General features: G+C 39.0%; 1 protein-coding gene and 1 long non-coding RNA gene across 2 annotated transcripts; one reads left to right on the forward strand and one right to left on the reverse strand.

Moving 5' to 3' along the window:
- Window positions 1-7,264: 7,264 nt before the first annotated feature.
- LOC130104485 (uncharacterized) lies at window positions 7,265-8,535 on the forward strand. The gene is made up of 2 exons (XR_008809501.1): window positions 7,265-7,334; window positions 8,068-8,535. It is a non-coding gene; the product is annotated as an uncharacterized LOC130104485 (long non-coding RNA).
- Window positions 8,536-10,525: 1,990 nt separating this feature from the next.
- syt18b (synaptotagmin XVIIIb) lies at window positions 10,526-12,856 on the reverse strand. Its single transcript, XM_056271049.1, has 2 exons — window positions 12,163-12,856; window positions 10,526-11,864 (listed from the first exon to the last, which is right to left on the reverse strand). The coding sequence occupies exons 1-2, from the start codon at window positions 12,305-12,307 to the stop codon at window positions 10,852-10,854; spliced, it is 1,158 nt and encodes a 385-aa protein (XP_056127024.1). The 5' UTR covers window positions 12,308-12,856; the 3' UTR covers window positions 10,526-10,851.
- Between the last annotated feature and the right edge of the window lie 1,688 nt (window positions 12,857-14,544).

The raw sequence follows: 14,544 nt of genomic DNA on the forward strand, positions 1-14,544 counted from the left end.
TCTTGAGTAACAAATCAGCATAGTATAATGATATCTGAAGGATCATGTGACACTGAAGACGGGAGTAATGATGCTGAAAATTCAGCATTACATCACATGAATAAATTACATTTTAAATAATATTCAAATAGAAAACAGTTAGTTTAAATTGTAATAATATTTCACAATAGTACAGTTTTTTCTGTATATATATATATATATATATCTTTTTTTTTGTACATTATATATCTTTATATATATATATATATATATAAGTTATAAATATATATAAATAAATATACATATAACTTATTTCATCAGGTAAAAAACATTCAGGAAAGTCAGATCATTCAAAATAATAACATGAGAAGATAATAGCATTAATATTATACAGTATAACACAATAATTATTTAAGCCAATTAGATTGGCATTCATTTAAATACTTTTGTATTTTAGCTAGTATGTTCTGAATTGCTCTAAACAACCTTTTCTTAATGCTTTGGACATTCAGTTGAACGAAAAGCTGTCGTCGGATCTGACCCAGGCTACAGTGAGGCTGCAGGTGACCCTTAACCAGCTACACGAGCTGGAGGCACAGAAACTGATCCAAACCAATCAGATTGCGGCACTGGAGACTGAGCGCTTGCAGCTGATTGGAGAGAAGGAGGAACTGAGGAAAACGTTTGATGCTGGACTTCACGAGAAGATTAGAGAGCTGGGAGAGAGATACCAACACAGGTATGATAGCACTGTCCATTATTTAACTTGTCCATTATCAAAGTATTGTTTGAAAAATGAATATTAATATTGATTGTACAGATTAATTTTTTATGTCTCTAATCCCTATTCATTTCATATATCAAGGGAACTGCAGGGCAATGTGGAGCAAGAAAATCATACTCTGCAATTAAAATGTCAAGACCTGGAAAAAAATGTCCAAATCTTGGAGGCGGAGTATAAGCAAAAAGAGGAGGAGCATCAGTGTATGAGGGCGGATTTTGAGCGGGAGAAGGATGAGTTAAGGAAAGTGGCCGCTCACTGGAACGAGAGATGGCTGGATGTGGCGATGACGTTATGTTCGACACAGGAAGAACTTGATGAGCTCAGGAATCAACAGCATGATAATGACAAAGTAACTTTCGTTTTTAATATTTGGTCCCCTTTTTTTGGTCTGATTTGACCATTTGGCAAGTGTGTAGTGTTACTGTGGTGTGTTCCCTAGTGAAAAATAAATGTAATAAAATGTATTTGAAATACATTTATTTTATGCTAAGTAGACTACAAATACCATTACATATTTATGTACTTAAAGGAGAACTCCGGCACAAAATGAACCTTTGGTCTAATTACACATTGTTACCTAGTCAACCGTTATCTGAGATTTGTTTTCATGATTATCGAATGTAAATAGTTTTATCTCTACAAACAGTTTAGCCTATAAAGCTAGTATAACGCTAGTATATTGGGCATAGTGTAATGACAAATAAAAATCGCTTGTTAATACCACTAACAAGGCTGAAAATAGCCCCACACTAACACGGTAGCATAATGAGGGTCCCTACCTTCAAACCGAAGCATTGAGAACTTTGTAAGTGTACAGACAGTTTAATAAGAAGATATTTTAAACATACAGTCAACTTCGCGTATACAGGCAGAATCCGTAGATCGACTGGTAAAGGCTGTATTTCAAAGATGGCTTCTGCCTGTATACGCGAAGTTGACTGTATGTTTAAAATATCTTCTTATTAAACTGTCTGTACACTTACAAAGTTCTCAATGCTTCGGTTTGAAGGTAGGGACCCTCATTATGCTACCTTGTTAGTGTGGGGCTATTTTCAGCCTTGTTAGTGGTATTAACAAGCGATTTTTATTTGTCATTACACTATGCCCAATATACTAGCGTTATACTAGCTTTATAGGCTAAACTGTTTTTAGAGATAAAACTATTTACATTCGATAATCATGAAAACAAATCTCAGATAACGGTTGACTAGGTAACAATGTGTAATTAGACCAAAGGTTCATTTTGCGCCGGAGTTCTCCTTTAATATAAATACCCTGCAGTTGTACTTTTAGTATACTAAATTGGTATACTTTAAGTCTGCAAAATTGTAACTCATTTTGTACTTTAGTTATCCAGAAATAGTGCTGAGGTCCAACTAAAGATATACTTAAGTATATTTGATTGTACTAAATTGGAACTATTGCAAGTATACTTTAGGTACACTTTAAATTTCTTGCATTTAAAGACTGATATTAAACAGAGATCATACTATCCTTACTTATAGTGATATTAAAACACATTTTCGGCTTAATATAAAGAAATGTTCATTGTGCAATAAAGAAGTACTTCAGTATGTTAATGGATTTGTAGTATACTTATATTTATATGTTGTCTTACAGCGAGAGGCTGATGTTTTGGAAGTGCCACTAGATGACTGCAGGCAACAGATAGAGCCTGAGACGGACAGAAGCCATGGGCACCAGAGGCTCATGGGTAGCTCTGTATGTCCTTTGTTCTTCTTCTTTCCACCCATCCTGATCTCATAGTCTAAATTTCCCACATGATCTTTAAAAGTTTTAAATATATAATATGTATGTAAAGAGCTATTTAGTGATGTTGATTTGTAGGCCAAACAAAGTGGGTTCTTGTTTTTACGTTCATGTCTTCCCAAGGTGTCTCTTGAAGACATGGAAGGAGAGTTAGTGCAGGAGCTGTTGAGGGTGAGGGACATGCTGAAGATCAGAGACACTGAGCTGGAGGAACAGCTACAGGAGCTGAAGTCTGCTCGCGCTCAGGTGGGGCCGGCAAACCTCATGGAAATCTGTGTAATCTTGGTTGGTTTAATGCGAGGATGAAGATATGATTTTTCATACTGTGCAGGTGTCACAACAGAGCGGTGAAGTCCAGAGGCTGGAGCAGCTACTGGCAGAGAGAGATCAAGAAATGAAAAAGAAGTATATGTATTTGACTAATAATTAATTCCCATACAGATAAAGTAAACACACACACACACACACACAGTATATATATATGGTACACTTGGTATATACACTCACCGGCCACTTTATTAGGTACCCCATGCTAGTAACGGGTTGGACCCCCTTTTGCCTTCAGAACTGCCTCAATTCTTCGTGGCATAGATTCAACAAGGTGCTGGAAGCATTCCTCAGGGAGTTTGGTCCATATTGACATGATGGCATCACACAGTTGCCGCAGATTTGTCGGCTGCACATCCATGATGCGAATCTCCCGTTCCACCACATCCCAAAGATGCTCTATTGGGTTGAGATCTGGTGACTGTGGAGGCCATTTTAGTACAGTGAACTCATTGTCATGTTCAAGAAACCAATTTGAAATGATTAGAGCTTTGTGACATGGTGGAAGTAGCCATCAGAGGATGGGTACATGGTGGCCATAAAGGGATGGACATGGTCAGAAACAATGCTCAGGTAGGCCGTGGCATTTAAACGATGCCCAATTGGCACTAAGGGGCCTAAAGTGTGCCAGGAAAACATCCCCCACACCATTACACCACCACCACCAGCCTGCACAGTGGTAACAAGGCATGATGGTTCCATGTTCTCATTCTGTTTACGCCAAATTCTGACTCTAACATCTGAATGTCTCAACAGAAATCAAGACTCATCAGACCAGGCAACATTTTTCCAGTCTTCAACTGTTCAATTTTGGTGAGCTCTTGCAAATTGTAGCCTCTTTTTCCTATTTGTAGTGGAGATGAGTGGTACCCGGTGGAGTCTTCTGCTGTTGTAGCCCATCCGCCTCAAGGTTGTGCGTGTTGTGGCTTCACAAATGCTTTGCTGCATACCTCGGTTGTAACGAGTGGTTATTTCAGTCACTGTTGCCCTTCTATCAGCTCGAACCAGTCTGGCCATTCTCCTCTGACCTCTGGCATCAACAAGGCATTTCCGCCCACAGAACTGCCGCTCACTGGATGTTTTTTCTTTTTCGGACCATTCTCTGTAAACCCTAGAGATGGTTGTGCGTGAAAATCCCAGTAGATTAGCAGTTTCTGAAATACTCAGACCAGCCCTTCTGGCACCAACAATCATGCCACGTTCAAAGTCACTCAAATCAACTTTCTTCCCCATACTGATGCTCGGTTTGAACTGCAGGAGATTGTCTTGACCATGTCTACATGCCTAAATGCACTGAGTTGCCGCCATGTGATTGGCTGCTTAGAAATTAAGTGTTAACCGGCAGTTGGACAGGTGTACCTAATAAAGTGGCCGGTGAGTGTAAATGGCTTAATGAAATTTTTTTTTTTTATTGAAAATATATTTCATTTAAACCTTCTAAGACCAAAATCAATATGTACTTCAAGGGGCAAGACAATACATTTATTAAAATGTATTTAATTTGTTAAATGTATTTATTTTAGATTGACATTGTATAAAAATGGCACAAATATATAGGAACAAATTAGTGCTGTCAATCGATTAAAAATGTTTGTAAATATAGAATGTGTGTGTACACACACACAGACATACATATATAGATATATAAACATACTGTATATACACACACAAACTTTTATGTCACAGTTAATCGATTTGACAGCACTAGAGCAAATAAAAATATATATATATTAAAATATATATTAGCAATTTTCTTTCATATTGACTGCCAAAAAAATGAATGATTATGTCATATGAAAATGAATAATGCATGTGATTGTTTAAAGGAGTCAGAGAAGTTCATCAGGACAAAGGACCCCATTTATTTCCAGTGGGGGGTTTAACGGGCATGTAATGTGACCATGCAGTGCTATTAAAAACAAGTAAAACTGGAAGCAGTTGCTTATTGTTCCTTGAATGTTTCATGTCATCAACTCTTTTTCATTCTACCACAGGGATCAAGATCTGAAGAACCTGGAGATACAGAGGATAGCAGAGAAAGCAGAGGCTCAGATCAAGATATCCGCCCTGGAGCAGGAGGTACAACGACAACTATGACTTTAAAAGTTTCTCACAGCAGAACAGATTAATCTAATGAGGTTTCATTATGCCACATCTTTGTGCCTCATACCTCGGGCAGATTTTTGGACATAAAGGGCTTCAGTCGAGAGAGGGAGTGGTCAGTGGATGCAGTCCTGAGTCACTGAAGGCCTTGCTAGAAGGTATCTCCACATGCTATGATTGAGTATAGCCTGCAAATTTGTTGAATTTACATGAACACAAAAGCTCCTAGTTATACAAGCTCGATTTCACACGTTGTTGTTTTCCGAAATGTGTCAGAATTCAAAAACACAACGCAAGAAGGCATAGCATTTACACGAGAAGGGGCTCTGTACCGCATTAGCATTAGCACATCTGCTATAAAAGCGGTGCAACAGTTTGAAATTAAAACAAGTTATGGCTAGCTACCTGAATATTAACTCATACTGTTGAAAACAGGGGTTTTTTGGCCTTTGAAATCCACATTCCTGCAAAGTTTCGCTCAAACCATAATCAAACACACATGAACAAGCTAATCAGCTAAGCTAAGTCTTCAGGAGTACTAGAAATTGCAGGTGAGTTTGATCAAGGTTGAATCTAAACTCTGCAGAAAAAAGTGGATTTTTGAGGGCCAGAGTTGAGTTGCGTTTAACTCCACTTTTAGACATACACTCAAGAACTTCTCTTAGCTCTTCCTCTCGGGGGAATCCCCACTGCCATTTTGAAGTGCATTAAACTATGTCAAGTTGGCGAGGGAAGTTTATTTAGACAGACCCTCAACCACTCAATTTTGACAGAGGGAGCGAGTCTACTCGACATGTACACTTCAGGCAGGTTAAAAAGCATAGCCATTTGTAGGTGACTCTATCGCCCCCTTGTGTACTGGAGGTGTGTTCCCACCAAAACAACTCAAGAATGCACATTTTGTACAATAGGAATCAATGTGTTACCTCAGAATTCATGCTCCTGGCCTAAAACTTTGCTTGTGTTTATTCTGTGGCCCCAGAAAGCAAGAGGCGAGCTAAAACGCTTGAGCAGGAGAGAGACCAACCCTTACAAAGTATAAGCCTTGTACCTTATCAGGTAATGATTGCCGTTTGTTTGCACATGTGTGCCAGTGTTTATTCATTGATACTTCGCTTCTTTAAAGTGAAATTCTTTCCATAGGGTAAAGCAGAGAGAGAATCTCCACCAGAGAACAAAAACCAGAAACCTGTTAGTTCAGACCTTGTAGATCCTAACCAACAGAGGAGGCTAGTCACTGAGCAGGTGCTATACAGTGTGCATAGTGATACTACTAAACACTTCATCATACTACTTGCTATTATAACTTCCTGTCTGTGCTTATTTACTTCTCTTTCTGTGCTACAGCTGAAAAGTCTGTTCAGAGAGAGAGAGCAACATGGAGAAAGGTCAGTAGTAAACAATGAACACACTGTCAGTTGTCAATCAGTTTGATTCATTATCTCCCCCCTAAAGGCGGGTTTATTTCCACTCCTTCCTATATAAAAATGAGACAGTGGGGAAATTCCAGACTCAGAGGCCCCAGTACTCTCCCCTCCCCCTTCTCCTGTTCCCAACTGAAAATCTGTGGAAAAATCAGTAAGTGAGCCGCTTAAATGGATGGACAGACACACTGAACAAGATCAGTTAAGGTGTGTCTCACTGCTTTTATCCAATTGAAGGAAATCCTTAAACCACAAGTTTTTGAAATCAAAAAAGAAAAAAAAACACTTCCTGAAGTTTTAAGGAGTTTGACTGGTGTTTGTTTTTGTCTTGCTTAGTTTTCTTTGTTTGTTAATCAAATCCTTCAGTTCTAAATTGACAGCATATACATGCTCCCAACTTTAACTCAATATATCTGCGTGAATCCTGGCTCAGGGAAAGGAGTGGGGGTGGGAATGCTGGAATTTTCCCAGTGTCATAATTCACGTTTGACAGGAGAGGACATAAAAACCCAACTGGAGAGGAGGCCATAAATCAAATTTTGTTGACGTTTGACAGAAAATGTTTACGTATGTCTTGTGTACCATTAAGATCTCCAGTGTTCCCGAGAAGACCTAGCTTGGTTGAAAGCGGGGTCCAAAATGCTACAGGTATTAAGGTACCGGTAAGCAAATTAAGTGGTAAATTTGTTTTGTGGCCATAAATCATGATACTTTTTAATACTGAAATTAATAACAGCTGTGTGTGACACATTTAGAACTGGAATGCTGTTGACACATTAAACCATCAGGGAAGAAAAACACAGAAACTGGAGCAAGAACTCCAGCAGGGGGCAGCAAAGGGGTCTTCATCCCATATTTCAGTCTCTCAGGCGGGATCGGAGAGGTCTGAGAGAGGGGAGGAGAAGAAACAGTCAACCAACCAGAAGCACCTCAGCAAGACGGCCCAGGTATGTTATGATAAAGATTATTGTTGAGAATCTACCTTGCCAGTCATATTGCAATAACATACTTTAGATCTGTTCTAATTCTAGTGTAGTTGAAGACTAATTCATAATCATCCGACTGGAATCTGTGATATCTTAGAGAGGGAAGTTTTACAAACAAAACGACTCCATTCAAGAGCACATAAGGCCATAGACTCTAATTGAAGTGTCCTGATCTAACATTTTGTCTTAATCAAAGAGCATGCTGGGATGGAGGGGCACATAAGCAGCTTTTAGGGTTGCAGGAGGGCGTCTGCAGAGGATGTGGTCAGAACCAGCGATAAAACGCAACAGAAACACTGAACTGAATGAGATTTCTAATGTTGTATAGTTGTTTTATCCTTGCGATACTTAGAAAAGAACTACAATGGGACAAACAGCTTTTATGCTGTGGTGTGATATTATGAAAATAAATGGTGAATTAAAAAAAAAAAACATTAAAATATCCTACACTTACTTTCCCCCGGCAGATGTCAGCTGTGAGAGATAAAAAGGAAAATCTAAAAGAGAGAAATGAAAATCTCCTTGAAGGTGAAAAAAGTGACAGAAGTCCAATCATATATAGAAATTGGGGCCAAGTTTTGGAAATTTGTGTGGGGTTGTAATTATTTGTTTCTGAATGTTACATTTAAATGTTATTCATATATCAATAATTTAATGTGGTGTAATTGTATTCCTTTCTGTCTTGCTGGTCCAGCTAAAGTAACATCTCCTTATCCAAACTTTCCCCTGGGCTGCAAGGATGGAACATTCCTAGCAAGGCAGGTTGAGGTTTGTGACTCGGATACAGAATAAACCATTTGAGGAGAAGGAAAGGGGAGCAAACTGCTGGAGGGATAATAATACATTGCAAAGATTCATACTGCACTGACAACCTATATAAATGCAGTTTTGGAGTTGTTGTGAGGTACATTTAAAATTTGACACAAAACACCAATGATGTCAGATGAAACCATTTTTCACTTTTTCATTTATACTCATTTTTATTGTCTTGAATGCCAGTTGCAGGTTGTTTTCTAAAGACAATGTTCAGAGATATTTGATTTCACTGATACATACATTTGCATTTAATCTATACAACAGTAACATAATAAAAATATCATTTAGTTCTAAATATGATTTAAAGAGATTCATTTCTAAAACGATAATAAAAAGTGTTCCAACATAGGGTAAAGGTCATTAATGTCTGTCTGTCCATGGTTGGGTCAGACTAGAGGTCATCATGTCAGCTTTTCATTTTGCACTTATGGTTGAATATAACATGATGTTGCGCAGTATCCACTTAATTCGTGCTACACATCAAAACCTGTGTTAATGTGTAGTCATAGAACATGTGACGTGCCATGAGATTACTTTGTGTTGTCTATGGGGATAAATGCTATACAAGTAAATGACCTCATGGCCATGAACTCCCATTGCTGAGGTTTGAGCAGATCTGTAATAAAAAGGATCGGACTGTCGTCTGAAGGATTGAAGAGGGATGGGGGATTAAACTACAATGTCATTAAAATAGGCTGATCTCCTGTGGATCTTGGATCCTGTAAGACAAGCATTTAATCCTGAACATTAAAAGCAAACATTTAGGCTTAGTTTATGATGAACAAATCCTTTAGCTTTTACATAACAGCAAGCTGGACTTGCTGTATGCATATCATGACAAATATATTTATTTATCTGATAGGAGGGATTTGTGGTGCAATATGCTTTCATGTACTCCCAGGATATTAAACAGTTTTCTGGGAACTATTTTATATAATATGTTAATATGACAATATGTTACCTCTTGACATTTTAAGCTTTTTGTCATTTTTTGTTAATGCAGAATTTAAAACAGGAATAGGGAAGTTGTGTGTTTTGTGAGAAGATTATGTATGACTAAATTGTTTGCTGTATGAAGTCCTTCCACATTTTTTAATAACAATGGAAAAGGGAATTTTTCAAAAGTGTTAGCCTTTCAGTTAACCTTTCTGCATCCATCTTGCCTGATGGTGACATCTCCAGTCACACAATAAATTCATGCCAGCTCTGTCCATCACAAAGTAATGACGCATATGCAACTTCAGATGTGCTCACCTCACATTTTTTGGCCCCACCCAAACACAAAACTGAAACTGCTTATAAATGGCCTTGTCCCAAATGCCACCCTCATCTCTACACTTAGTTGATTCTGCTAAGACTGCCAGGTAGAAGTCTGCTGTAAAGTCTGCACCAGTATGGTCTTGGCGAAATGGCACATTGATGGTATAATAGCACACTTCTGAATAATAAAATGATTTTCGTCCCCTTTTGGGATGGACAGGGATAAGCAACCTAACTCCTTGAAGACTACCTTCCTGCAGAATTCAGTTCCAACACACCTGCCTGTTGTTATCAAGTAATCCCGAACACCTTGATTAGTTGGTTTTAGCTGTGTTTGATCAGGTTTAGAGCTAAACTCTACAGGATGGTTGCCCTCCAGGAGCAGGGTTGGCTACCACTGTTGAAGGGAATTCCATTTATAATTTTAGGCAGTCTTCAACTCTAGTCCTGGAGGGTAAGTGTCTTGTAGACTTTAGTTCCAATTCCAATTTAACCCACCTGTCTGTAATTTGCAAGTAGTTCTTAACACCTTGATTAGCTTGTTCAGGTGTATTTGGTTAGGGTTTGAGCTAATCTCATCAGGACACTGGCCCCCTAATGTTGGGGTTGAAGAAAATGGTGGGGTTCACTGGTATGGAATTCAGTGTGGTCTACATCCGTGGGTGCTTCTCATTTCTTATTTTTGCATCCTCGCTTTCTTTCCTCGCATCTTAGCGTATCCACGCTCATGACTCCTCAGGAAGCTTCCTCACTCCTCGTTCCTCACCTCCTCACGGTGCAATTTGAGAATGTCCTTCAAGATGGCTGAGTCCGATCGATTTCCGGGTCACAGGCTCGAGGACCGAGGAAAAGAGGAAGCATCAATTTAAGTATTGAGAAGCACCCAGTGTTTCTGAACTCCAGTCCTGGGAACCAACCTAACAGAACGTTTTAGAAGTCTCACTAATTAAAACACCTGATTCAGCTCATCAGTCTTTTGAATAGACTAGAGAGACATCTAAAACATTCTGGGAGGTGGGTCCTGGGGAGAGAAAAACTGGTCGACATTATCTATAAACTTGTATAACTCAACTAAGATTGGGGCGAGGGTACCATTTGGGAGAGAATGAGAATAGTGTATTGTAGTTTCACCTGGAGTCTGGTTGGTAAGATTGTCTGTTTTCAGGATCAGGACTTTAAGCTGATGGACTGGTCTGGAACTGCAACAAAATGAAGAGCTGACCGTAGACCTTGTGACCTCTCTGAATCTTGAGATGTCATTTTCTGAGGGACATCAATGTTCATATCTTGAGCATGCTGAATAAAATATGAGCCACTCTTTTCCTTTGAAAGAGAACAATGAGGTGTAGGTATTTAAGATGTCTGGGTTGATGTTTAAGACTGTCTAGTCTTGTAACAAGAGCTATGAAGTGACCTTGGTCTTGTCCACAACTTGCCTTAGTTCTCTAACGCAGGTGACAGGCCTGTCTGGTGTCCAGTCCAGACTACTGCAGCAAACTTCCAGCTCCTCAAATAGGGATGTCTTTGGATTATCCTGAGTGAAGACGGCCAGTCTGAGTATGCAACTCTTAAGCCCTTCTAAAGATCCGACATTGACCACCAAGTTCTGTTTATAGAGTCCAGAGCTAAGGTTGTAATCTTGGGCAGATATAACCAGAGGTCCAGGGCAAAGTGGGAGAAGCCTGGCCTGGACAGTCACTTCTTCTAGATGATGGACTACACCAGTAATACCAACTAAGGATAGTGTGAGTGTGTTCTGTGTTGAAGAGAAGGTTAGGGTGAAGTGCAAGAAGGGATCTGAGGTCTTGCTGCAAGAATTTGAACCATAGTTAGGTAATAAAGATTCTTCCTGAAGTAGGCCTTGAGTTTGAAGTTGAGAGAGGGTGCAAGGTGATTGTAGGTTAGGAATAGTGAGCCTTCTGTGTTCACTGAATGAATAACTATCCCCAGCCACAGTGCAGTGGCGTTCCAGGACCTTCCGAGTCTTCGCGAGAAGACTAAGTCTTGGTAAAGAGGGGAGAGAGTAGCGGCCACTGGCCATGGGCTTGTATAGAGAAGAGGAGACAGCTGGAGAACTGAGTCGTCTCATTTGGAAGCATGACGTCTGCTTGTTAACCTCCGAGAAAGCAGTGAACTCTTCGTCTGATGGTGTAGAGCTCTCAAAAGCAGATGGGTAGTCTAGAACCTCTCCTTCCAGCTGCTCATACTGCAATTTGGTAAATGTGGTTCCAGATAAAGGGGAGGAACTTAATGCCACAGTCACATGATCCACAGAATCGGGGGGAGGGGGGGTCCTCACAGTCTTTTCGTCTTCATGTGGTTTGTGTCTGGTTTTTAACCAACAAATTACACAGCCCAGTATAAGGGATAAACAAAGGACCACCAAGCCCACACTCAACAGAATCTGTAGGTGGACTGAAGAGACAGAGGCTGGTTAGAACAGCATTTTAATCCGAAACTATCATTCTAAATGACAGAACAACTGTTAAATCGTAATCCGCAAACAAAGGAAACAATTTAATCCGCATAAAGTCAGTATTCAGTAACAGAATGGTAACAAACCAGATATGAACTGCAGTACTTAAATTTGAAATCCAAGTAATCTAAATAATGGTTGGTTTCTCAGACCGAATGGACAACTACTTATTAACAACTTTCCTGGCAAACGCACCCAAGTATTATATAGTTTGCTTAGAGGTTAGGTCTACCATACCTTCAAGTTGCTTTGTGAAAAGCACCTGCACCAGCAGCCAGAGAAACAAGAGAACGATGATTCCCTCGATCATTCCCTTACAGCCAAACATTAGCACAGACTGCCACACAGGTTCCCCAGAGTTCTCCTCCTCCTCAGTAGGCATGATGACCAAGGAACGCCACAGCTTCTCACCGCATCTTCACCTTCTGGAGTAACATTATGTATCTTCACAGGGGTGACTTCAGAACTGTAAACTCCACTCCATCCGTATGCATCTCTAGAGTTGAACAACACTGGTTTCTGGTTTATGTTCTACAAGACACTAATGTCCTTTTCTAAATTGAAGTCAGAACCGAATTTTGTCGAGTCTTTCTTATGTCAAGATGCTTTAAGATGAACCTTAAACCTGTTTCCCAATTTAAAGCAACAAGATCAGGTGAATAATACCATCCATCAAGTTGTAAGAAACACTTTTTTATATGATTAAATTCCAAATTGTCATTCAGTCTAAATAAAATCCAATTGATTCTGCTTGTGGTCTTTCCTCTCCTACATCTGTCTTTTAGTTATATCCAGGGCAGTAATCCTCTCCACTGACTCCCGTGGTGAGAGACTAAGATGAGTTTAGAGGGGTGGTCCAGCTCAGGACAGGGGCGGGACACACCAGAGATGGGATAGACACTTTACTGGTGACGGGTCAAGGACAACCATGTCATGTGTCCCACACTGTGCTTATTAAAAAAGGCATCAACGGAACAATCCCATCCTACCACCCCCACAAAACAGCATCTGTCACATCCACTGCGAGTTCTGCACATAATGAAAATGTCATAGTTAATGTCACTTGCTGTTTTAAGCAGATACAGAAGTAAATATGCATTGCATTATTACATGCACTTTCGTCACATTTGTCAATCTTATCAGACATTAATGAGGATTACAAAGGCAGATCTATAAAATCATACTGAGTTGTGGACACAACTGTTTGATTTCAAAAGCATAATACTGATGTAGTGCCTCTTGGTGTCTTGTGACATGAATTGCATCTTTCCTTAAAACTGATTTCAATGTGCACAACCATGCATTGTGATACATTTATTTCATAAAGAAAAAGAAGCCTTTAAGGACCATTATTTGCATTTTTACATTATTTTCATGACTTCTGTCAAGAGTAATTTGTTTGACTTTTTTCTTTACTTTTGAATTAACTGCTTTTTCTAAAAAAAATTGAGATAAATGCAATGTTTACATTTAAATATGCAAACATAAAAATAAATAATACATGACCATGATGTATGACTGCAATTAACTTCAGTTAATCCAAAAAGAGTAATAATATCCTACAGAAAGAGTAAGAAAAAACCCACCACAAAACCACAAAAATCTTGCATCAGATCAGACTTTAATTTCATTGTGTAAAGTTGCATGTGTCTATACATCGAGGTCATCAAAGAGGATAACAAACACATGGTCTTTGGTTTTCAGCTATGTAATTATCTGAAGAATATAGCAATTAAAACAGAAGAAACTAAAAGTGTCTGTATCCCAGCAGGTCCCAGGGTCAAGCAAATGCAGGATTATAAACGACTAAAAAGCTAATAGTTAAATGAGGCTAAATCAGCATGGGTACATGAACATAACCAGCCTCAATTGCTACTGGAAGTTTATTGGAAGTACTGGAAGACAGTTTATGCAATAATAATCAATACTTCATGGATATGAGATCTAACTCTTCAAGCAATAATCTCATCTCACACTCCCGTATTAACGTTCTGCCTTTCACCATCTTTACATTTCTGAGGTATTTTGCTAATTCATTACCTGAGATGTTTTTTTGCATTAAAATCAGCAGAACTTTGAGGTAATTCAGTGATGTACTGCAGGCAGTTGAACTACATCCGAGGTAAATCCTGACTGAGGTAGCTATTTCAGTCCCACACTGACCGAGTTATATCTAGTGTATTCGTTTCAGGAGTGAGACTGTCTAGGTTCTAAAGTTGAAATTTGTGAAGAAAAAAAAAAGATTTCCTGAGAAACTCGCTTTCCAATATGGAAAGATATGTGAGGTCTGAAGTTCAACAATTAAAAAAAAAAACATCCAATCTTCTTTTGATTTGAATGTTATCCTGCTTTTCTGTGACCTGGTTTGTTTTAAAAAGAACTCGTATGCGCACCAGAGTAGAAGAATAGTACATTAATCAGGGCCCTTATTTATGAGCCTGTACATGATCGTCCAACGCACAGAAATGATTGACATGTGCGACACTAACTGTGCATGTCGACATCATTTCTTTTCAACCATACATTGTCTTGTGTCTGAGGTAGAGAAAAATCTTTCAACCAAACTGTTGCCTGTAAATATGTCTTAATAATAACAAAAAACAAAAAAAACTGTCAACT

Source organism: Rhinichthys klamathensis, unplaced genomic scaffold (genome assembly GCF_029890125.1).
Source record: "Rhinichthys klamathensis goyatoka isolate OS25496 unplaced genomic scaffold, OSU_Roscu_1.1 h1tg000310l_1, whole genome shotgun sequence".
In the NCBI taxonomy this organism is placed as follows: Eukaryota; Metazoa; Chordata; class Actinopteri; order Cypriniformes; family Leuciscidae; genus Rhinichthys; species Rhinichthys klamathensis.

Bases quoted from the DNA above. Each gene is read 5' to 3' on its own strand.
- syt18b (XM_056271049.1), bottom strand. From the start codon at position 12,307: ATGCCTACTGAGGAGGAGGAGAACTCTGGGGAACCTGTGTGGCAGTCT. The intron at 11,865-12,162 runs GTATGGTAGACC...CTGTCTCTTCAG, and splicing joins TTTCACAAAGCAACTTGAAG to TCCACCTACAGATTCTGTTG.